The 26,157-nt window shown below is 40.3% G+C and overlaps 1 protein-coding gene and 1 pseudogene across 1 annotated transcript; both read right to left on the bottom strand.

The window, feature by feature from the left end:
- Nucleotides 1–493: 493 nt before the first annotated feature.
- LOC128112469 (interferon-inducible GTPase 1-like) lies at nt 494–7,853 on the bottom strand. Its single transcript, XM_052741471.1, has 2 exons — nt 7,759–7,853; nt 494–1,771 (listed from the first exon to the last, which is right to left on the bottom strand). The coding sequence occupies exon 2, from the start codon at nt 1,748–1,750 to the stop codon at nt 494–496; it is 1,257 nt and encodes a 418-aa protein (XP_052597431.1). The 5' UTR covers nt 1,751–1,771; nt 7,759–7,853.
- Nucleotides 7,854–11,527: 3,674 nt separating this feature from the next.
- Nucleotides 11,528–12,783, bottom strand: LOC128112468 (interferon-inducible GTPase 1-like; annotated as a pseudogene).
- Between the last annotated feature and the right edge of the window lie 13,374 nt (nt 12,784–26,157).

The following is a 26,157-nucleotide window of genomic DNA, read 5'->3' as shown; positions in this document are numbered from 1 at the left end:
AGCAGACAGCAATGGATGAATAAAAGCATGCTGCTGATTAGCACCTCTCTCCACATAAACACTCAAAGATACACACTAGCTAGGGAATGATGCTACCCACAGCATGCAGGGCTCCTGACATTAATTAACATAAGCAAAATAATTCCTCAAATCAAGCCCAGAGGTGCATCTCCCATGTGATCTAGAGTCTGTCCAAAACTATAACCATCAAAATGTTAAACCTAAAAATGGATGCTGCTTTATAGTGAACTAATTCAAATAAATGTGCAATTACTCCATCTGAGAGTTTATTCAAAGTGAGTAGATAGTTTTTAGATCTCAGCTTATTTACATACATCTGATTGATCCCCTTACTACAGCTAATGTGGAGATATGATCAATAAGTATGGATAAAGCCTGGATGGCATGAATAAACTCAGTATGTTATTTTGCAATATCTGTGTCCTATGTTTGTGTCATTGATTCTGATTTTTGACAGCTACATGATTTCAGTCTAATCAGAAACCAAGTTGTTTCTTGAACATATCTCTTTGAGAAGAGCATTAGCATCATCTGTCACCATGTCAACGAAATATAATTTTAGGTAGTATAATTCCTTAACATAAACATTCTTATTAAACAAATGCCCATTAGCCAAACAGAACTCCTCATAATATCTTGAAAGCCTTTCTTGTACTGTTTCTTTCTTTGTAGTTGTGAACACATTAGGAGATTTCATCTTTGCCTTGAGCTGATCCACTGACATTTGCCAGTCCTCAGCCAAACTCTGCAAGGATGCATCATCCACTCCAAACACAGTTCGATAGAAATTCAGGCTTTTCTCAAGGTTCTCCACATCACTGCTCATGAATAGGGTCAGTGAAGGGATGATATTTAGGAGGTCAGTTGTAAAGGCTTCTAGCCAAATCCTCTGTTTCAGGGATTGTCGCTTCTTTTCAATGGTTGTACCTGTAATATTAGGCAAGGAGAGCATAAAAACATGTCGTTTATGTACAGGGAGAACACTCATAATGTTGTCCATCAGGATTGGGAAATCATAATCAGACAAATTTTTGTTAGAGATCAAGAAGATTGGTGGTTCATCAATGTTATTCTCCTGAAACGTTTTCACACAATTGGTGCGGATCTGCTGCAGGACCTTTTCTTTGTTAAAGGTGCGTGGTTTGAATTCCTTTTCATTGTTTAAGTCAGAGTCCACCTTGGTTCTTACAAAGTAGAAATCCTTCTTCATCATGCTGATTGCTTTGGCAAGGTCTATATCATTTTGCTTAAAGCGTGTGGCAGAAACAATAATGAAGAAGTCATACTCATGGAATTTCATTTTCTCCAGATAATCTTTTGGTGGGAAATTTGTGGTTCCAATCCCAGGCAAGTCCCAAAAAACCACATTGGGAATATTGGGGTGTTTGTATGGATGTCTCTCCATGGTCGTTTCCACTACTCCAATTTCAGCTGCATCTTCGTCTTCATGTCCAACCCCTCTCAGGCCATTGATGAAGGTAGATTTCCCTGCTCCAGACTCCCCGGTCACAGCAACATTGAGTGGGGTACTATCAATTTTTTTTAATGCATCAGTGATTGAAGAGTTTGCCCCCTGAATGTTTCCTTCTTTCAGGCTTAACTCAATTGACGCTATGGTTTCCTGAGGAATGATTTTGTTTCCTGTCTTAAACTTTTTAAAATATTCGGTAAAGGTGGAGGCCAAATCTCTGTGGTGATCATCCTTAGATGAAGAGAACAGCTGACCCATGACTGTGTTCAAATAAAGGCCCTGAAAGAAAGAAGGAAAATTTAGGAGGGTGTGTATCAAATTGAAAATCTATTGTAGCAACTTTCAAGTGTATTGCCACATCCCATCCTTAATGGTTGTCACTATGCATTGGATCTCCCATTGTGCTTATTTTACACAATTGGGATTTTGTGTCTTTGACTAATATCACCCTATTTCCTTCTCCCCAAAGCTTTGCCCAACACCCTGATTTCTACCTCTATGAGTCTGTCTACTCTAGATTTCACTTGTAAATGACACAATAGGGTCATACTTTCTGCAGGTAGCTGAGACCTTTTCACGAGATTTTAATCATTTATTCTCCATTGTCTCTTCACAGATCCATCTCATCTTTTCAGCTGCTCTGTGCCTCTGTGCTATGTAGACTTCATGAGCAAAGGTCCCTCACCTTCTAGCTTGCAGTATCATTCAACTGTATCTGCTCATGGCTTCCTTGTGCCCTGCTTGGGCTGCATGTCTGACTGTGCATGCACCCATCATTCTGTGCAATCTATGCAATATTTTACCCTTTGTTCAGTACTCATGATAATTTTAAGGATAATATTTTCTTCTTGTTCCCTTTGCTTAGATCTGGCAATGGCCCCTCACACTGTCTGGTCTCTGGTTGTCATGCAGTCCCTTATTTATCTGTTTGGCATAACTGATTTTCTGAATTTGTTATTTTACTCAAGTGTCTTCATACAATATTTATTGATGAAGACTTCCTGATCTGTAATGTGTAACTCTTTTCCAATGAAGATTTGGATTGAAGGCCAATGGCCAAGCCTCTTTCTGAGGTGAAATGGGACCAATCTTTGCAAGTCTATTGATCACAGTAACTCTTGAAACTTGGATTTGACAATCTGTATTGACACTTGGGTTATATCCAGAGTCTTGACTTATGGATTGCCCATTGGGAAAAGAAGAACTGGCAGGTACTAGGTCTGCTACTGTTGGGACAACAGGTGTAGATGGACATGTATAACTCATTTCTACAGCAATAAGAACCCTGGCAATTTCTTCATGTAGCATTCCCTAGCCCACAGATTCCTGGATCCAGGAAGCAGAGACCATGAGCAAAGAGGACTATCAACCTTCTGGTGCTACTAGATTCTATTCCTTGGGTTCATGTGAAATCTGGACACAATAAGCTATCATGAGATGGAAAAAGGTGAAGCCACTGGCATTTCTATAAAAATATTTGGGTACCCTGAATGCTGTGCAGCCATGTGCAATCAGCGTCCATGTATGGATGATCAGATAGGACAAGAACATGTGTCAATCTATTATTGACTAATTTAGGCTGACACCTTCAAAGGCAGATTCCTCCATTCAATACCTTCAAACTGTCCTTTTCCTTATTGTCAGCTAAAATATAATTGTGAAAGCTGGGGATTCCCAGAGGTATTTCTGTCCATCACTTTAAAATGAGCATGCTCAGGGAATGTAATTCTAAAATGAGCATGCTTGAATGTTGGACTACCCCTATATGAACAAGTATGGACCCCATGAATAAAATTGGTATTCTTCCTTAGTTGGGGAGTGAGTTAGAGCATCACTTTGGAAATATCTCCAGTGTCAATTTTGCCTGACTGAGGTAATCATTATTTTTCCACTGTGTTATATTTGACTTGTTTATTTTGTCTTTGAGTTCATTAAGATGTGAAATCAGTGCATTGGGATTTTATTGCTGGTTAACTAAAGGGCCCTGTCTCATGAAGGAGCCCTCTCCACTGCCAGAGATAAAGTAGGGAATGGACACATTTCAGGGCCCTGGATTTCAGCTCTTCCACAGCCAGGTGGTCCTGTGAAGACTTTGTGAATCTTCAGAAGTTTTTCCTATCTGGCCAGTGTTGTAGGACCCTTGAGCCAGCTCTTCAAAAGAGGTCTCAGGGACAGGAAGAAATCCATAGACTGCTTGACTGAAAGCACACTCTATGGTTCTCTCACCAATCACATGGCACAACAGAACGTCCTCTCTCTGACACCCATAAGACGGGATTCCTCATGCTGCCACATGGGTCCAATCTCAGAGCCTCTGCCATGATGCTGCCTGTCTGTCCATCATTGGCATTCACAACCCTTTTTTTTAAACCAATGTCTTATTCAAATAACAATCTGCCCCAGTGTCCTTCTTGAACCCCAGACCTGGGATCTTTCCTAATGGTATGGAGATGGAGTTTCTCATCCTATAGATCAGCATAAAGGCACCTCAGGGAGAAAGGTGGGCCTGTGTTTGTTTTATTGATTGGATGATTTGCTTTGTATGTGATAGAAGACCCAGAACTGTGATTTTGCAGCTTGGTTCTGTAAACACCAAAGTTAAAATTTCAGCCGAGTAAAGAAAATAGTTTTCATGTTGACTAATCTTTTGTTTTTCAGCTTCATCCACATTGTGTTTATTCATCCTGTTTAAGGTACTACATATTGAGATATAAGTTTTCTAATTTGCTTCAAGTAAAAATTAAAAATTATAAAGAACTTATTTAAGGTTGAATCTCATTTAGAGACAAGGAAAAATAATAAGAATAGAAGACTTTAAAAAATAATTGGACAGAGTAAATTTAACAAAAATATTCTTTTGGCTTCCTTAAAATGTATTTGATGTATATTTATGTGTATATGCCTATTGTGTTATGTCTACATATATGCTTATGCTCATATACTGCTTACCTGGCACCAAAATGCCCTGTAATACTAAATTAAAACTGTTAGATTTGTCCAACTTCCTTTTAGTTCATATACGGTAAATAAATCTTTGACAAATAATTTAGATTATCTGGTGAAAGGTGAGTTTACCTCTAGAATTGTTAATGTGTATTCCTCCCAGGCTCCTGGCCTTGGTTAATAATTGTCTGTTAAATATTACAATGTTCTTTGCTTTCCTAAGTAGATAAACTTTGCTTTCTTAATGAACACTCGAAATTCAGCACAGCCCCAGGCTATAACAGCTGCCACAGGTTGGTTTTCATTTCTTAGGGTGAATAAATACTTTGAGTTAAAACTTCGCTGCCTTCTAATTAAAAAGCACACATGTATTGTGTTTTGTTTCTGAGGTTCAGTACAAGCTGAGTAGCCTCTGGCTTAAGGTATCCGGGTGTTCTGTGGTCTGTCCCCTTTCAGAGCTCTGACTACTATAATGGGGGACATAGCCTCATTTTTGCCTGTTTTGACAAATTGTTCTGACTATGCTTATGACTCTATGATAAAGCAATCAGTTCATATCCCTCCCAGTTCATCAGGGCTACAAAAACTTTTTCTACATAAAAGTTGCTCATTTATATCATGTCTCACAGTATTAAAAAAAAAGTAAAATGGATTCATTAATTAGGAGAAAAATGTTTAAAAGGTTATAAGTATGCTGATATGTGTTTTTGGAAATGTTGAAGGGAAAAGACTTTTAAATTGGTTTTGTTCTAAGATAGAGGATAGTTATAGAGTTAAAAAAGTATATGGGTATGACTGAGTTAGCTACAGTTAAAGGATATTAAAATTTCTAATGTCAAAGTTCACTATACTGATATAAATCTAAAATCTAGCCTTATTTATATCAAGGAGGTTCTCTTAAAATACTGATCTACTTTTGGGAACATTACAAAAGTAGATTTTATTTAAAACAACATTCATCAGAACCATAAGAGGAAGGTTGTGGTAAGTTACAAAAAACTGTATCCAACAGCAATTCAGGGCTAGTAGACAATATTTTTTTATATAATGTTACAGGATTAGGTATTTTAATACCTAATTTTGTATGTACATTTTTTTGGGTAAAATTTTCTAAACCTTATGTTTCTTTCAGGTAAGTATTTCTGTTTCCTGCTGACAGCCTGAGTGCTGACAGGGACAGGCCCTGGGTCCCAGCACTGCCAGCAACAAAACAGAAAACCAAGAACAAAGGCCACAAAGCCCAAACCCTGCTCCCCATCCTCAGGAAAATGCTGGCCCCCCACAGGGTGTTGGGGGTGCGGCTCAGCTCCTGGCCTCCTGGTTAGGAAATTCCCACTAAAACACCAGGGTCCCCTCTGAATTTTGTTAATCTTCTCCCAAGCTGGACAGACATCCAAGTTCAACTGTCAGCCTCACATAAACCTATCAGAGGAGGGGAGACCAGATCTAAGATTTTCTGATAGCTACTGAAATTAACTATTTGGTAATAAATTTGGCCAATCACAAAAGCTGACTGAACTCTGTAGAAATGAAATTAGTTATGTCTGTCAGGGCAGCCATGAGCCTGGATCCACTGGATTTAGCCTGGTGAAAGTTATCAAGACAAAAGTTGCTGGAATCTTTTTACATAGCCTCCCATCCTTGTGGTCCCCATCCCTTGTTCTAATTGTACACACTCTAAAACTGTCTTGGGCCAGCAAGATGCCTGATCAGGTAAGGCCACTTGTCACTAAGCCAGATGATCTGAGTTCTAGTCCCAAGACTCACATAGTGATGAGAGATAACTGACTTCCACAACTTGTCTTTTGACCTCCACATACATGTGCTAGCATGAGGGCACCAAGCCTCAGTATATGAGTAAGGGAATGAATAAATAAATGTAATAAAAAAACAAATAAAATACACTATACAAAATTCCCAAAGAACTACAAAAGAAAACATAAAGTGGAAAATAAGCAACAAAAAATTTGTCTTTAATGTCTTGCACTGTGTATGAGCACAACAAACTGTAGTGATATGAAACATCAATCATTACAAAAGGATGCAATTCTTCATTAGCACCCCATCTTTCCAATAAAAACCATGAAGTTAAAGAGGATTTCTTAACTAAAAATGCCCACAGCATCTGCTACTGCTTTTTTGAGAAATGGCCATGCTGGCCAATTTCCATCTCAATACTTCTGATTACACCAGAGATTAGTGACACCTTACTCAGACAAGGGATTTGTTGGTGTTGTTGCTGCTTAGTTCCCATTTGTTCTGTTTCTGCAGTGGGTAGTGTTTGAATGCACAGTCTCATAACTGGTCAAAGTGGTGAGAACATGTGACTGTTGAGTGCTCATTCCTAAATATAACAGGGATATCTTTATCAATCCCCCACCCTACCCAGGTTCAGGAAACATCCTGGAAGAGCCAGAGGATGGGCAGGGGCAGTGGCCTGAAATGATGTCTTCTGAATATGACATGGCATTTGCATGTGTGAACTCGTGACAACTGGGGTTCCCAGCAGAGACTTCCAAAGATCAAGCCTGTCCACATTTCAGCATGAAGGAAATCGGGGGCACATGAAGGCTTAGCTGAGGAGATATTAGGATTAGTTACTGGTGGGGGAGAGAGAGCCATTTTTCTTTAATATGTGACCACTAGAAAGTTGCCCATGATCAAGTAAATAACCCCACACCAGGACACGAAAGTGATCCTGATTAAAATCAGTGGAGTATTTAAAAACATAAAGACAAGAAAACATAGGGGAAACCATTGGGAAGAGGAAGGATGCCTGAGAGAGTAAGAGTCAGAAAAGAGAGAGGAATAATGGGTGAAGAGGATTTTAAAACAAACAAACCGATCCTAACATTGTCACCCAACATCCTACATGGGGGTCATTCACCCCAGTCTAGCTTCCCCTGGAGTTTAGAATAAATATGCTGAGCTGGTAGAAAGAGGCAAGAAAAGAGTACTAGGAAGTCACAGGATTGTGACACAAAAATTTTCATATAATCTATAGTGATATTTCACAACACATATGCTGAAAGACTCATTTTTTTCTATTCTAGGGAATAAAGGTCTTCAAAACAAACACACAAACAAAAATCCCCCAAACAGAACAACTGGGTAAATTTTAAACGTTAACTTGGTCTTTTACTTTAGGTCATTCTAAACTTGAATGATTACCTAAGAACATCTGTAAGTCCTACCTGTCTCCAAAAAGCTCCCAAACTGAGGATTCCCAGCCCTGAGGATATGTCCCTAAATGTCTTTTTATCCACAGGCTCCTTAAGAAAGAGACAGTGAGGGTGAGAGGTGAGATCTGAATGCCCAGTTACCAGACAATCCTGTGTCCAGGGGAGGCTCTCACTGCTCAGGACAGAGGAATAGCCCTCGGCTGTGCTCGAGTTTCTTCACTGGAACTCCACCTCTGCTTCTTCAGCAGAAACAGGGAAGATGGCTGGTACTTGTATACTCTCTTGGCTTTTATCCCACCTTCAGAATGTGCTAGCCAATCACAGAGGAGAATGCATCTGGTTTCATTCCAGAATCTTGTGCATTTCTAGGAACAGGAAAGTGAAACTAAACTCACTTTTTTTTTTCCTTCAGTGGTTCCAGGAGTCAAGGAAGTGGAAATTGCCCTGTCATAACATTTTAACCCAACGCTTAGCAAGTGAGAGGAGCTCCAGAAGCTACTTACTAACTAGGTTAGAAGATATTCCATGACTCATTAGAGTTTATTTTCTCTTGATCCTTCTGCTGGATAGTTTTATGTCAGCTTGACACAAGCGATAGTCATCTGAGAGGAGGGAACCTCAATTAAGAACATGCCTTCAAAAGATTGAGCTGCAGGCAAGCCTGTAGGGCATTTTTTAAATTAGAAATTGATGGGGAAGGGCCCAGCTTCTTGTGGGTGATGCCATCCTTTAGCTGGTGGTCTTAGGGTCTAAAATGAGGCAGGTTGAGCAAGCCATTGGGAGCAAGCCAGTAAGCAGCACCACATCCATGGCCTCTACATCAGCAGCTGCTCCAGGTCCCTGGCCTATTTGAGATCCAGTACTGACTTCTTTTGATGATGAACAGTGAAATGGAATTGTAAACCAAATAAACCCATTCCTCTCCAACCTGCTTTTAGGTCATGATGCTTCATCACAAAAACAGAAATCTAAAGATAAGTTGGTAACAGGATCATGGGGTATTGTGAGAGATCTCACCATGTTGTTCTGAGAAGGATTGTGAAAGGACCTTGGAACTTTGGTCTAGAGAGCCATTAAGAGTTTAAACTTGATGACCTTTTCTGTAGAAGCTTAGAAGATAAGAATGTTGAGAGTAAAGCAATCAATGGAGGCCTGGCTTGTGAAGTTCCAGAGGGAAGTTTGAGTCACTTAAAGACTCAAGATGAAAGTCTGTGGTTATGGTTAGCTGGGGCTGAAGAATTAACTGTATTTAACAAGAGAGCAGAGCTACTGAAGTAAGTCTTTGCTTTACTGGGACAATAGATGCTGGCCAACTGGAGGTAAGAAATTAGCAGTGATTGAGAAGAGACCAACATCACCAAGGAAAACTCTTTTGGGAAGTGTTTCCTCAGAGTCAGTGCACAGAAGCTGTGTTCCCAGGCCACCAAGGTTTTACTTCTCCCTGGCACCCGTACTTGGTACTGTCCAAGAGTCTCTCTTTTAATGGTTTTAAAGTTGTGAAGGGGACATGGAGAGCAGCTGAGGCTTGGCACTGTGGGAGGCCAGGCTAGGCCATTGGAGAAGGTTCAGCCTCAGTATTAGTGGAAGCCCAAGGATTGAAGGGTTCATGGAGAGAAGTTGAAGCTTGGTTGGCACCATGAAGAGAGCCCAGGAGTGGCTATTGGTGGTAGCCTGATTGCATCAAGGGACCCCATCATTTTTGGAGATTCCAGTATCATGGGATGACCAGCAATGAGGTGGAACAGTGGTAACCCTCAGCCATAAAATTATTTTCATTTCTACTTCATAACTGTAATTTTGCTACTCTTATGAATTGTAATGTAAATATCTGTGATTTCTATTGTTCTTAGATGACCCATACTAGGGTCACGACCCACGGGTTGAGAATCACTGGAATAAACATTTCTTTGAGCAGAGCCAGATGCATCCTTTTAGGAGGAAAGGCTTTGGGATGTGTCTACGGTTAGAGTAGGTCATGGAAATGGAGTCCAAATGATAGGATCATGAGAAGAAGCAAGAGGGAATCATTCTCTGCACACATATACCAAGGAAGGCCATGTGAGGCATTATTAGGAAGAATACTTTCACTGAGGGTTTGGCTACACTGGTACCTGGATCTCAGACATCAGTCTCTAGAAGTGTGAGAACAAAATTCTATTGTTTAATCCACATAATCTATAGGATTCCTGCAGATCAAACTTTAAGAAACCACTCCTCACCATGAAAAATTTTCCCCTTTCCTCTGGGTCTCTCTTTTAGTCTTACTAACCCATGTACTATTTGCTTGTATTTCATTTCAAGGAAGATAAAAAGTCGGCCAGGGAATGGGCAATAATCAACCAATAATAGGAATACTAAGGACAGTCACTGTGAAGCTATTATGGGTTCTTGGGAATATCAAGCAGCAACAAATGTCTTTTTTATTTCAGAAAGAATGTATTAAATGGCTTTTGGTATTAATATTGAGTAAATCAGTCATTTAGCAATCACAACATTCAAAAACCTATGAAGTAGAGAAGTCTATTCATCTTCACTGGTTCTGGCACAGAATTAGAGAGCTTCTTTAATATTTTCTCAAGGATGCTGGCTAGGATTTGTAGGAATTTCTTAGCTATTATTAAGGCTATTGTGATCTCTTTGGTTATTGTTTCTCTCTCTCTTGCTCTTGATTAAACATTTATATTTTGAATGTTTGCCTTACATGTTTATCTGTTCACCACATGTGTGCCTGGTTCAGGTCAATAGAGTGGATCAGATCCCCTGGAACAGGAGTTATAGTCTACTGTAGCTACTATGAGGGTTATATTATGTGGGAATTGAACCTGGGTCCTCTTCAAGATCAGCCAGTGTTCTTAACCTCGGAGCTATCTCTCCAGCCTCCTTTTACCCATTTTCAGGAGTGCTAGGGATTGAACCCGAGGTCTCATGCATGTGATGCAAGCACTATACCATTGAGCTTCTACCCCAAACTTTCCTTCTTCTTCTAAAGAGTAAACGTTTTGTTTGTGTGCGTTTGCACGTGTGATTGCAAACATGAACATGACATGGCATGTGTACAGAGGTCAAAGTCCCATTGCTTGTGTCAGGGTCTCTTATTCACTGCTGCATGTGGCAGGTTAGCTGGTGACCTCAGGGCTTCCATGAGTCTCTATCTCTACCTCCTATCTCACCACAGGAGTGTGTGATTACAGATGCTTAGCTGGCTCTATGTGAGCTCTAGAGATCTGAACAGAGGTCTTCAGACTTGTAAGGTAAGTTCATTATCTACTGAGCCATGTCTCCAGCCCAGTTATGGTTTCTCCTTGGGTACTGCTATCAAGAGAGGACACAAGTCAAATTCAAGTTACAGATGCCATCATTACCAAGAAGTCACAGCAGCAGCTGGAGGCGGCTAGTACTTCTCCACCTACAGTGAAAAAGCAGAGAGCAATGGATGAATGAAGGCATGCTACTGATTAGCACCTCTCTCTACATAAACACCCAGAGATACACACTAGCTAGGGAATGATGCTACCCACAGCAGGCAGGGCTTCCCACCTCAATTTACATAAGCAAAATAATTCCCTAAATCAAGCCAGATGTTCACCTCCAATGTGATCTAGAGTCTGTCCAAAACTATAACCATCACAATGTTAAACCTAAAAATGGATGCTGCTTTATAGTAAACTAATTCAAATAAATGTGCAATTAATCCACCTGAGGGTTTACTCAAAGTGAGTAGATAGCTTTTAGATCTCAGCTCATTTACATACATCTGATTGATCCCCTTGCTACAGCTAATGAGGATATATGATCACTAAGTATGGATAAAGCCTGGATGGCATGAATAAACTCAGTATGTTGTTTTGCAATATCAGTGTCTTATGTTTCTGTCATTGATTCTGATTTTTGACAGCTACAGGATTTCAGCCTAATCAGAAATCAAGTTGTTTCTTGAACATATCTCTTTGAGAAGAGCATTAGCATCATCTGTCACCATATCAACAAAATATAATTTTAGATAATATAATTCCTTAACATAAACATTCTTATTAAACAAATGTCCATTTGCCAAACAGAACTCCTCATAATATCTTGAAAGCCTTTCTTGTACTGTTTCTTTCTTTGTAGTTTCGAACACATTAGGAGATTTCATCTTTGCCTTGACCTGATCCACTGACATTCCCCATTCCTTAGCAAAACTCTGCAAGAAAGCATCATCTACTCCAAACACGGTTCGATAGAAGTTCATGATTTTCTCAAGATTCTCCACATCACTACCCTCGAAGAGTCAGAGAATGGATGATACTTCTGAGTTCAGATGTACAGGCTTCTAGACAATTCCTCTGCATCAGGAATTGTTGCTTTCTTTCAATGGCTGCACCTTTAATACTAGGCAAGGAGAGCATAAAATTGTATAGTTTGTATACAGGGAGAGCATTCATAACCTTGTCCATCAGGATTGGGAAATCATAATCAGCCAAATTTCTGTTAGAGATCAAGAAGATTGGTGGTTCATCAATGTTATTCTTCTGACACGTTTTCATAAAGCTGGTGCGGAGCAGATGCAGGACCTTTTCTCTGTTAAAGGTGCATGGTTTGAATTCCTTTTCATTATTTAAGTCAAGGTCCACCTTGGTTCTCACAAAGTAGAAATCCTTCTTCATCATGCTAATTGCTTTGGCGAGGTCTATATCATTTTTCTTAAAGCGTGTGGCAGAAACAATAATGAAGAAGTCATACTCATGGAATTTCATTTTCTCCAGATAATCTTTTGGTGGGAAATTTGTGGTTCCAATACCAGGCAGGTCCCAAAAAACCACATTGGGAATATTGGGATGTTTGTATGGATGTCTCTCCATGGTCATTTCCACCACTCCAATTTCAGTTGCATCTTTGTCTTCATGTCCAACCCCTCTCAGGGCATTGATGAGGGCAGATTTCCCTACTCCAGACTCCCTGGTCACAGCAACATTGAGTGGGGGTACTATCAATTTCTTTTAATGCATCAATGATCATAGACTCTGCCCCCTGAATATTTCCTTTTTTCAGACTTAACTCAATTGAAGCTATGGTTTCCTGAGGAATGATTTTGTTTTCTGTTTTAATCTTCTTATAATATTTGGCAAAGCTGAAGGCCAAATCTATGTGGTGATCATCCGTAGATGAAGAGAACAGCTGACCCATGACTGTGTGCAAATAAAGGCTCTGAAAGAAAGAAGGAACAGTCAGGAGGGTGTGTATCAAATTGAAAATCTACATTATAGCAACTTTCAAGTGTATTGCCACATCCCATCCTTAATGGTTGTCACTATGCACTGTTTATTTTACACAATTGAGATTTTGTGTCTTTGACTAACATTACTCTATTTCCTTCTCCCCAAAGATTTGCCCAACACCCTGATTTCTACCTCTATGAGTCTGACTACTCTAGATTTCACTTGTAAATGACACAATAGGATCATACTTTCTGCAGGTAGCTGAGACCTTTTCACGAGATTTTAATCATTTATTCTCCATTGTCTCTTCACAGATCCATCTCATCTTTTCAGCTGCTCTGTGCCTCTGTGCTATGTAGACTTCATGAGCAGAGGTCCCTCACCTTCTAGCTTGCAGTATCATTCAACTGTATCTGCTCATGGCTTCCTTGTTGCCCTGCTTGGGCTGCATGTCTGACTGTGCATGCACCCATCATTCTGTGCAATCTATGCAATATTTTACCCTTTGTTCAGTACTCATGATAATTTTAAGGATAATATTTTCTTCTTATTCCCTTTGCTTAGATCTGGCAATGGCCCCTCACACTGTCTGGTCTCTGGTTGTCATGCAGTCCCTTATTTATCTGTTTGGCATAACTGATTTTCTGAATTTGTTATTTTACTCAAGTGTCTTCATACAATATTTATTGATGAAGCCTTCCTGATCTGTAATATATAACTCTTTTCCATTGAAGATTTGGATTGAAGGCCAATGGCCAAGCCTCTTTCTGAGGTGAAATGGGACTAATCTTTGCAAGTCTATTGATCACAGTAACTCTTGAAACTTGGATTTGACAATCTGTATTGACACTTGGGTTATATCCAGAGTCTTGACTTATGGATTGCCCATTGGGAAAAGAAGAACTGGCAGGTACTAGGTCTGCTACTGTTGGGACAACAGGTGTAGATGGACATATATAACTCATTTCTACAGCAATAAGAACCCTGGCAATTTCTTCATGTAGCATTCCCTAGCCCACAGATTCCTGGATCCAGGAAGCAGAGACCATGAGCAAAGAGGACTATCAACCTTCTGGTGCTACTAGATTCTATTCCTTGGGTTCATGTAAAATCTGGATACAATAAGCTATCATGAGATGGAAAACAGGTGAAGCCACAGGCATGCCTATAAAAACATTTGGGTACCCTGAATGCTGTGCAGCCATGTGTGATCAGCCTCCATGTATGGATGATCGGATTGGACAGGAACATGTGTCAATCTATTATTGACTAATTAAGGTTGGCACCTTCAAGGGCAGATTCCTTCATTCAATACCTTCAAACTGTCCTTTTCCTTATTGTCAGCTAAAATGTAATTGTGAAAGCTGGGGATTCCCAGAGGTATTTCTGTCCATCACTTTAAAATGAGCATGCTCAGGGAATGTAATCCTAAAATAAACATGCTAGAATGTTGGACTACCCCTATATGAACATGTATGGACCCCATGAATAAAATTGGTATTCTTCTTTTATTGGGGAGTGAGTTAGAGCATCACTTTGGAAATATCTCCAGTGTCAGTTTTGCCTGGCTGAGGTAATCAGTATTTTTCCACTGTGTTATGTTTGGCTTGTTTCTTTTGTCTTCGAATTCACTAAGATGTGAAATTAGTTCATTGGGATTTTATTGCTGGTTAACTAAAGGGCCCTGTCTCATGAAGGAGCCCTCTCCACTGCCAGAGATAAAGTAGGGAATGGACACATTTCAGGGCCCTGGATTTCAGCTTTTCCATAGCCAGGTGGTCCTGTGAAGGCTTTGCGGCCTCTCTGAATCTTTAGAAGTTTTTCCTATCTGGCCAGTGTTGTAGGACCCTTGAGCCAGCTCTTCAAAAGAGGTCTCAGGGACTGGAAGAAATCCTGGGCCTAGTTTCTTCAATCTAACCTGTTAGCCAGGCCTCCCTCGTTTTGTAACGCAATCTCACTTTGGTTGGACTGTGATCATTTTAGAAATGATAGAGCTTTGGTTTCCATGACTACAATCACCTTTACCCCTAGATTCTTCTCCTCCCTCTGCACTCCCATCCATAGACTGCTTGACTGAAAGCACATTCTATAGTCCTCTCACCAATCACATGGCACACAGAACGTCCTCTCTCTGACACCCATAAGACGGGATTCCTCATGCTGCCACATGGGTCCAATCTCAGAGCCTCTGCCATGATGCTGTCTGTCTGTCCATCATTGGCATTCACAACCCTTTTTTTTTTTTAACCAATCTCTTACTCAAATAACAATCTGCCCCAGTGTCCTTCTTGAAGCCCAGACCTGGGATCTTTCCTAATGGTATGGAGATTGAGTTTCTCATCCTATAGATCAGCATTAAAGCACTTCAGGAAGAAAGGTGGGTCTGTGTTTGTTTTATTGATTGGATGATTTCCTTTTCATGTTCTAGAGTATCCAGATGTGTCATTTTGCAGCTTAGTTCTGTAAACACCAAAGTCAAAATTTCAACCGAGTAAAGAAAATAGTTTTCCTGTTGACTAATCTTTTGTGTTTCAGCTTCATCCACATTGTGTTTATTCATCCTGTTTAAGGTACTACATACTGAGATATAAGGTTTCTAATTTGCTTCAAGTAAAAATTAAAAATTTTAAAGAACTGGTTTGAGATTGAATCTCACTTAGAGATAAGGAAAAAATAATCACAGTAGAAGACTTTAAAAAAATAAATGGAGCTGGGTGGTGGTGGCGCTCACCTTCAATCCCAGTACTCAGGAGGCAGAGCCAGGCAGATCTCTGTGAGTTTGAGGATAGCCTGGGCGACCAAGTGAGTTCCAGGAAAGGCGCAAAGCTACACAGAGAAACCCTGTCTCGAAAAACCAAAATAAACAAACAAACAAACAAACAAATAAATAAATAAATGGACAGAGTATATTTAACAGAAATATTCTTTTGGCGTCCTTGAAATGTATTTGATGCATATTTATGTGTATGTGTATATTGTGTTATGTCTACATGTATGCTTATGCTGATATACTGCTTACCTGGTACCAAAATGCCTTGTAATACTAAATTAAATCTGTTAGATTTGTCCAACTTCCTTTTAGTTCACATAAGGTAAACATGGATCTTTGACAAATAACTTAGGTTTTCTGGTGAAAGGTGAGTTTACCTCTAGAATTGTTAATGTGTATTCCTCCCAGGCTCCTGGCCTTGGTTAATAATTGTCTGTTAAATATTACAATATTCTCTGCTTTCCTAAGTAGATAAACATTGCTTTCCTAACTAACACTAGAAACTGAGCACAGCCCCTGGCCAGAATGGCTGCCATAGGTTGGTTTTTGTTTCTCAAGGTCAATAAATGCTTTTAGTTAAAACCTTGCTGCCTTCTAATTTAAAAGCACATATGTATTATGTTTTGTTCCTGGGGTACGGTACAAGCTGAGTAGCCTCTGGCTTAAGGTATCCAGGTGTTCTGTGGTCTGTCCCCTTTCAGAGCTCTGATTGCTGTAATGGAGGACATAGCCTCATTTTTACGTGTTTTGACAAATTGTTCTGACTATGCTTATGACTCTATGATAAAGCAATCAGTTCATATCCGTCCCAGTTCATCAGGGCTACAAAAACTTTTTCTACATAAAAGTTGCTCATTTATGTCATGTCTCACAATATTAAAAAAAAGTAAAAAAGGATCCATTAAGTAGGAGAAAAATGTTTAAAAGGTTATAAGTATGCTGATATGTGTTTTTGGAAATGCTGAAGGAAAAGGACTTTTAAATTGGTTTTGTTCTAAGATAGAGGATAATTATAGAGTAAAAAAAGTGTATGGTTATAACTGAGTTAACTACAGATAAAGGTTATTGAAATTTCTAATGTCAAAGTTCACTATACTGATATAAATCTAAAATCCAGCCTTATTCATACCAAGGTAGTTTTCTTAAAATACTGATCTACTTTTGGGAACATTACAAAAGTAGATTTTATTTAAAACAACATTCATCAGAACCATAAGATGAAGGTTGTGCTAAGTTACAAAAAACTGTATCCAACAGCATTTCATGGCTAGTAGACATTACATATTTATATAATGTTATGGGATTAGATATTTTAATATCTACATTGGTATGTACATTTTTTTGGGTAAAATTTTCTAAACATTATGTTTCCTTCAGGTAAGTATTTCTGCTTCCTGCTGATAGCCGGACTGCTGACAGGGACAGGCCCTGGGTCACAGCACTGCCAGCAACAAAACAGAGAACCAAGAACAAAGGCCACAAAGTTCAAACCCTGCTCCCCATCCTCAGGAAAATGCTGACCTCACAGGGTGTTGGGGGTGTGGCTCAGCTCCTGGCCTCCTGGTTAGGCAATTCCTACTAAAATACCAGGGACCTCTTTGAATTTTGTTACTTGTGTCCCAAGCTGGACAGACATCCAGGTTCAACTCTGTCAGTCTCACATAAACCTAATACAGGAAGGGAGGTCAGACCTAAGCTTTTCTGATAGCTACTGAACATTATTATTTAGTGATAAATTTGGCTAACTGCAAAAGCTGCTTGGATTCTGATGAAAATGAAAGTAGTTATGTCGATCAGGGCAACCATGAACCTGGATCCACTGGATGTAGCCTGGTGAAAGTTATCAAGAGAAAAGTTGCTGGAACCTTTTTAAAAAGTCTCCCATCCTTTTGATCCCCATCCCTTGTTCTAATTATACACACTCTAAAACTGTCTTGGGCCAGCAAGATGCCTGATCAGGTAAGGCCACTTGTCACTAAGCCAGATGATCTGAGTTCTAGTCCCAAGACTCACATAGTGATGAGAGAGAACTGACTTCTAGAACTTGTCTTTTGACCTCCACATGCACGCTCTAGCATGTGGGCACCTAGCCCAGTACATGAGTACACAGAGAATGAATAAATAAATATAATCAAAATACAAATAAAATGCATTGTTAAACTTTTCAAAGAACTACTAAAAACAAGAAAAAATAAGCAACAACAAAACTTTGTCTTAAATGTCTTGCACTGAGTATGAACACAACAAACTATAGTGATATGAAATATCAATCATTACAAAGAGATATATTTCTTCATTAGAACTCCAACTTTCCAATAAAAACCATGAAGCTAAAGAGGATTCCCTAATTAAAAACGCCCACGGCATCTACAACTGCTGTTTTGAGAAATGGCCATGCTGGCCAATTTCCTTCTCAATATTTCTGATTACACCAGAGATTAGGGACACCTTACTCAGACAAGGAATTTGTTGATGTTGTTGCTGCTTAGTTCCCATTTGTTCTGTTTCTGCAGTGGGTAGTGTTTGAATGCACAGTCTCATAACTGGTCAAAGTGGTGAGAACACGTGACTGTTGAGTGTTCATTGCTAAATATAACAGGGACAGCTTTATGAACCCCCCACCCTACCCAGGTTCAGGAAACATCATAAAAGAGCCAGAGGATGGGCAGGGGCAGTGGCCTGAAATGATGTCTTCTGAATATGACATGGCATTTGCATGTGTGAACTCGTGACAACTGGGGTTCCCTGCAGAGACTTCTAAAGATCTAGCCTGTCCACATTTCAGCATGAAGGAAATCGGGGGCACATGAAGGCTTAGCTGAGGAGATATTAGGATTAGTTACTGTTGGGGGAGAGAGAGTCACTGTTTTTTAACATGTCTGTCTGCATGCCACCCTGCTTCCTACCATGACAATAATGGACTAAACTTTGAATAGTAAGCCAGCCCCAATTAAACATTTCCTTATAAGAGTTGCTGTCATCATTGTGTCTCTTCACAGCAATAGAAATTATAGCTAACACAATATTAATTTGTGATATTGGAGATGAACAAGAAAGGAAAGGCTATGGCTTAACAGTGATGTGTTCATGTGTCGTGTTCACAAGGTGTCATTAGTTTTATGTCAATTTGACACAAGCTAAAGTCATTTGAAAGGAAGGAACCTCAATTAAGAAAATACATACATAATATTGGGCTTCAAGCAAGCCTGTAGGATATTTTTAAATTAGTGATTGCTGGGGAGGGACCACTCCATTGTGGGTGGTACCATGCTTGGGTTGGTGGTCCTGGGGTGTATAAAAAAGCAGGCTGAGCAACCCAGTAAGCAATAATCTCCATGATATCTACATCAGCTTCTGCCTCCTGATACCTGCCCTGTTTGAGTGGCTGTCCTGGCTTCCTCTGATGATGAACAGTGATGTGGAAGTATAAGCCAAGCAAACCCTTTCCTTTCCAAATTGCTGCTGGTCATAGTGTTTCATCATAACAATAGCAACCTTAACTAAGACAGCCTCTGATTCCACAAAGCACATCTTCAGTTTAAGTCACACAGCATAATTCCTGTGTGACTGCCAGTTCCAATGTCACCTTAACACCTCCCCTTTTGGTCCTCTGACTCTAATCTTATTTCCTCAACTTTATGGCATAGTCATTTTCTTTAGTCCTTATCCCCACTGTAGCAGACTGATGGGAGAACTGGATCTGGGCTGTAGATGTTTGGGGTGAGAGGAAAATCAGAGTGAGAAAGTCCATGTTAAATCCCATTTATTCAATACAGCACTTCAGTGTCCTCAAGTCATCTTTTAGATTCACTGTTTCCTTTTAAGTATTTTATTTTATAAAAGAATTCTAACTGTGCACTGGAGAGAGAGGTAGAGAACTTTCCCAGCATGAATAAGGCCTCAGTTCAATGCCCAGCATCTCATCAAATGCAGGAGTTTGCGGCTCTCTGAAATTCTGGGACTCAGGGAGTAGAGGTAAGAGAATCAGCACTTCCAGGTCATCCTTGGTACATAGTGAGTTAGAGGCTAGCCTGGGCTACTTGACACCTGTCTCAAAAAAAAATGAGTATCAAGTTCAGTAAGACGGCTCAGCAGGCAAATACAATTGATGCCAGACCTAAGAATCTGGGTTTGGTTGTTTGGTAATTGATTACCTCAGATCTCATATTGTTGCCCTTTATTTTCCACAAATGTGAACAAGATCTCCTGTGGCAGCACAATGGACTTCACCATCTGTTAAGGAACCAGTAAACACCCACTGTCACCCTGGAGCTTCCTCTTTCTGTCTCACTCATGTCAAATCAATTCACAGACTTAATCTCTGTTTCCAAATCCAATCACACTTGACCATTCCTCCTACAATATCTTCTTCAAGACTTTCTCAATTGAGCTTTGATTATGTCATTGACACCACTGTATTTCCTCTGAGTATTCTTGCAACCACATGGATGATAAAATGGCCAGAGTTATCTTATGGACACTGAAATCATGTCATGTCAAGTCAACTCTGAGATGCACCATAAGGATTCCTTTCCCCTCAGGGAAAGTTCATTAGGTATGAGGTGCACATGCTGTGTACAACATAACTTTGAATATAATTATTGCACTTCTGGAGGCCCTGGTGTCTGAATCCCAGTCACTCTGCTCTCTCAGGCTGTCTTCTCATCTCAGGATTTTGTATTTAGTGACTGAATCCTGTAGCAATAATCTCAAAAGGTCTTATTAATAAAAACACAGGAGCCTGATATTGGGGTGAATGCTGAAAGCTCAGAGAGACAGAACAGGCCACAGCTAACCTCGCCTCACCAGTTCCTCAGCCGATACTGTTACCTCAGACTGGAAGCCTCTGAGTCCTCATCCAGAATGAATCTCAGCTGATCTGCTGCTCAAAAGCCTAAAAGCTTAACCAGGCTCTAGTTCCTGGTCCTCACGTCTTATATACCTTTCTGCTTCCTGCCATCACTTCCTGGGATTAAAGGCGTGTGTCACCATGCCTGGCTGTTTCCAGTGTGGCTTTGCACTCACAGAGATCCAGATCGATCTCTGTCTTTGGAAAGCTAAGATGAAAGGTGTGAGTGCCACCATTTTCTGGCCTCTATATCTAGTGACTGTTCTGTTCTGTTCTCTGACCCCAGATAAGTGTATTAGAATGTACAATATATTGGGGAACACAATATCACCATAGAATCCTATCCTTGTTGCTCTCCCCCAGCAGCCACACAGCTATTAACTTAATTGCCTTTCTCTATGTTGTGCTTCAACTAGGCAGGCTTTAGCACTGACACCCCCATTGGGATATAAGAATGTACCGGCTTTAACATTCACCATGCTTTCATTATGTTTCAGTTTCTTCACATCACTTACCTCCACATAATGTGTATCTGTCTGGGTTCATTCGCTGTCAGCCTCCCACAGTATAATGAACCTCAGGTAGCAGAATGTGCCTTTGTCTTGCTCAGTTCTTCATCATGAACACACAGGTATATGGTGGTTTATCATCAGGGAGTGATTAGGAAATATGAGGAATGCACCTGGACTTTGTTATGAACATTTGTGACTATTCTGTAGTTCTAACTGGTGTGTATGAAATTGAAGTCCTACAAAATTGATAGGCAGTTGGTTTCAAGAGTCTGAAGAGAGCACAAAAACAGTCTAATACAAACTGGGTATCTTAGAATCATATTGTGTATGAGCACAAACATACATATACAGACTCGCTGCACAGGCAGACCCTGTCCAATCCACAGGACAAATGGGAACAGCTGTGTAGGAAACCAGAGCTGCAGAACTTTGTTCAAACCGACTGCAGACATGAGCTTGGAAGAGGTGAGTAAAGAGGATGTCCAAAGGGGGATGCTAAGCCTGGTTAAATAAACACCACAGTCAGATTTCCTGTTGAGGGCCAGTCACCCACAGGGCACAGAGAGAATGTCCCTGAAGCACACAGACTGTTCTGTCTTTTCAGTTTTTCCCTCTCATTCTTTCAGTTCTACCTCCTGGATTTGTGATGCAGACTCCAGTGTGACAGTTTCCTGCAAGGTCTGTCCACTGAATGTGAACACAGGGAATGAGAAGGCTGTGACACAGCAAACATTCCAAAAGGAAGCCTGCCTAAATGACAGCTGTCACAACATCCTGACGGAGCTCATGTACCCTACAGAATAAGAAAACATCCTTACATCTTTACAATAAAGAAAAGCACAGTGAACAAGATTCTTCAGGCACAGATTTCCACAGCCAGTTACAGCAGAAGCAGCATGCAGAGAGACCTCTTTTCCACAGACCAGAGGCCTTGGAATGCAGGAATTAAATAACTGACCTTGAACTAGACAGCAAGATGAGAGTGAGATACAACAACCTCATGCACACTGCAGAGATATTCTATTACCTGAAGCATCCGTTGACAGTCATTATAGGGAGAGGAATAAGAGGCAAGTCACAACAATTGGATACGTTTACCAAAAACAATACCCATGTCATTTCCTTTAGGTCTATCTCAGCTTGAAGGATTGGCAAAGACCATTCACAAGCCTGCCCAATCCAGAAACTATCAAAGCATCCTAGCTTTGAAACTGAGGATCCCCACTCTCAGGCATGTCCCTAAATATCTTGTTACTTATGTGTTCCTTAGAGAAAAGATGATGAGTCTCAGAAGTTAAATATGAATGCTTCTGTCCACTTACCAGAAAATCCTGTGTCCAGTATATGGGCTCACTGTAGGTCAGCTACAGGAACTGCTGTCCACTGTGCTACAGGCTCTTCACACGAACCCACCCCTGGTCCCTCTGTGGAAAGCAGCAGGTTTATGTTAGTTTGGAAGAACTTCTACACTCTTCTGACTCTGCTCCTCCTGTCTCAGTGTGTGTTGGCCAATCACGGAGGAGCATTGATCAAGTGGCTTTTCAGAATCCCCTTCATTTCCAAGAAAAGTGAAAATAAAACAAAGTGTTGTTTTTTCAATCTATAAACACTTCATTTCCTGGCAGAAAAATTTGGACAGTCCCCAAACAAAAAACAAGGCATTCTAGAGCTTGCAAGCTGAGGTAGAATATGAAGAAGGATTTTAATAACTAGGGTAGACGTGCACAAAACTTAAGTCCAAGTGGATCAAGGACCTCAACATAAATCCAGCTACTCTGAACCTGCTAGAAGAGAAAGTAGGAAGTAGTCTTGAACGCATTGGCATAGGAGACTACTTCCTAAATAGAACACCAGTAGCACAGACTCTGAGACAAACAATCAATCAATGGGACCTCTTGAAACTGAGAAGCTTTTGTAGAGCAAAGGATACGGTCAACAAGGCAAAGCGACAGCCTACAGAATGGGAAAAGATCTTCACCAACCCCACATCTGACAGAGGACTGATATCCAGAATATATAAGGAATTCAAGAAATTAGACATCAAAATGCCCAACAGTCCAATTAAGAAATGGGCTATAGAACTAAACAGAGAATTCTCAACAGAGGAAACTCAAATGGCTGAAAGACATTTAAGGAACTGCTCAACATCCCTAATCATCAGGGAAATGCAAATCAAAACAACTCTGAGATACCACCTTACGCCTGTCAGAATGGCTAAGATCAAAAACACTGAAGACACCTTATGCTGGAGAGGATGTGGAGCTAGGGGAACACTCCTCCACTGCTGGTGGGAATGCAAGCTTGTACAACCACTTTGGAAATCAATATGGCGCTTTCTTAGAAAATTGGGAATCAATCTTCCCCAAGATCCAGCTATACCACTCTTGGGCATATACCCAAGAAATGCTCAACCACACCATAAGAGCACTTGTTCAGTTATGTTCATATCAGCATTGTTTGTAATAGCCAGAACATGGAAACAACCCAGATGCCCTTCAACTGAAGAATGGATAAACAAAATGTGGTACATATACACAATGGAATACTACTCAGCAGAGAAAAACAATGGCATCATGAGGTTTGCAGACAAATGGATGGATCTAGAAAAAATCATCCTGAGTGAGGTAACCCAGACTCAGAAAGACAAACATGGTATGTACTCACTCATAGCAGGATACTAGACATGAAACAAGGATGACTTGTCTGCTACTCACATCACCAGGGAGGCTACCTGGAAAACAGGACCCCAAGAAAGACACAGGGATCACCCAATGACAGAGAAATGGAATGAGATCTACATGAACAGCCTGGACATGAGTGGCGGTAATGAAAGGCGAGGGTTGAGGGAAAGAGAGCTTGGGGGAGCGGGAGATCCCAGCTGGATCAACAACAGAGAGGGAGAACAAGGAATAGGAGACCATGGTAAATAAAGACCACATGAGAATAGGAAGAAGCAAAGTGCTAGAGAGGCCCACAGAAATCCACAAAGATACCCACACAACAGACTGCTGGCAGTGGTCGAGAGACAGCCCGAACTGACCTACTCTGGTGATGGGATGGCCAAACACCCTAATTGTCGTGCTAGAAACCTCATCCAACTACTGAGGGATCTGGATGCAGAGATCCATGACTAGGCCCCGGGTGGATCTCTGGGAGTCCAATTAGCGAGAATGAGGAGGGTTTATATGAGCGAGAATTGTTGAGACCAAGGTTGGATAAAGCACAGGGACAAATAGCCAAATGAATGGAAACACATGAACTATGAACCAATGGCTGAGGGGTCCCCACTGGATCAGGCCCTCTGAATGGATGAGACAGTTGATTGGCTTGATCTGTTTGGGAGGCATCCAGGCAGTGGGACCAGATCTTGTGCTCATTGCATGAGTTGGCTGTTTGAAACCTGGGGCCTATGCAGGATTGTTTGGCTCGGCCTGGGAGGAGGGGACTGGACCTGCCTGGACTGAGTCTACCAGGTTGACCTCAGTCTGTGGGGAAGGCTTTGCCCTGGAGGAGATGGGAATGGGGGGGGGGGGTTGGAGGGAAGGGGAGGGGGACGGGAGGGGGGAGAACAAGGGAATCCGTGGCTGATATGTAGAACTGAATTGTATTGCAAAATAAATTAATAAAAAAAAAGAGAAAGAAAGAAGAAGAAAAAGACAATTACTAGTTTTAAATACTTTACATTGGATTGGATTGTTTTATATTGTATACAAATTATATATATTGAAATTGATATTGTTAGAAAATGCTATATGTATATCTCTAATTGTACTTATACCGTTCATTTAACAATGCAATTTTCTGATCCTTGAATGTTATTATTACCAACTATTAGGATATAAAGAAATGAAAGTTAGTAGTTAGACATTACAATAGAACTTGTAGTCATATTAGATATGTTTTAAAAATTGAACAGATATATTTTAGACAGGTCATCTTCAAACCCTTCAGAGATCTACAGAATATGGCATTTAAAATGTTTTAATAACTTAGAAAATTTTTCTTTTTTGTTATGATTATGAGACATGTCGGCTCCTGGCAGTACCAATCTACTTCAGGGAAAATATGGACATTGAAGAAACTGTGTATGGAGTTAACTTTCATTGTGGCAAAAGTTAGCCACTGGACAACAAAGTATCCTTGAATCAACTGCTGACAAAATGGACAGACAGGACATGAAACAAAGGACTACTGATTCTTGTGGTTATGGCTTTATCAAAAGGCATCTTCTGAGGCCAGGACAATATGGCACCATCCCTGAAGTGGCCTTCGCAATTCGGAAAAGGTCCAGTGCCCTTTTCTTCGAAGGCAGCTGAACAGGCAGTGGGCCGATGGCTTCTGATATGCAATGGAACAGCAACTGAAACCGTTATTCTTGAAGAGTAACTAAGCTCACGCCTCGCAATAGTAAACTGGCATTTGACAGAGGGATGTGGAGAAGAACGGGATGCTGAGATGAAGCCATATATACACAGCCAAGAAGAATGGACAGCTGAATTAAAAAACCATCAACAAATTCCAGAATTTAATATCCTGAATCATGACATGACACTAGTGGAATTCAGGTGTTTCTGGTACATGGACTGCTCTCACCCAATGTGAGGTTGAACTGTTGACCTTGTGTACATCCTACTTCACAAATGAGTCTGTCAGATATGCTAAGCCTATAGGCTGAAGATGATGCCCCAGCATTTTGAGAAACCTCAGGTGACTGTCCAGGCAGCTGGCTGTTTCTGTCAACTCACAAATTTTTTGGAAGTTGCTTGCATGCACTTTCTGTTTTTATTTTTGTTAGCTAATATTATTTCCTTCTTGGGTCTCTGAGGGAGTTGAAGATTAGGTAGTTATAGTTGAAGGTTAGTTAGTTATAGTTGAAGATAAATTAAGATAGAAAGTGAATTAGATACATTTTGGACTTAACAAAATAGGATAGATAATGAAATTATTTTCTCTGAATTTGTCAAATACAAATGGACTAGACATTGTTTAGACATTTATTACTTGTATATATTGTATATAGTCATTGTACTTTTGTATATAGTTTTTCTTTTGTTAGTTATAATCTTTTTCTTTTTTTTCCTTTTTATTAAAATAGAAAAGGGGAAAAAATAACTAGGGTAGAACAAACTGTTGAAAAATAATATTCACGATTCCTGACTCTACAAATATAGCCTAAACTGAAGTGGTACAGCACATTGTCTGGGATCCTGT

Source organism: Peromyscus californicus, unplaced genomic scaffold (assembly GCF_007827085.1).
Source record: "Peromyscus californicus insignis strain IS unplaced genomic scaffold, ASM782708v3 Scaffold_17__1_contigs__length_78620276, whole genome shotgun sequence".
Lineage (NCBI taxonomy): Eukaryota > Metazoa > Chordata > Mammalia > Rodentia > Cricetidae > Peromyscus > Peromyscus californicus.
This window is presented reverse-complemented; position numbering and strand designations above follow the sequence as displayed.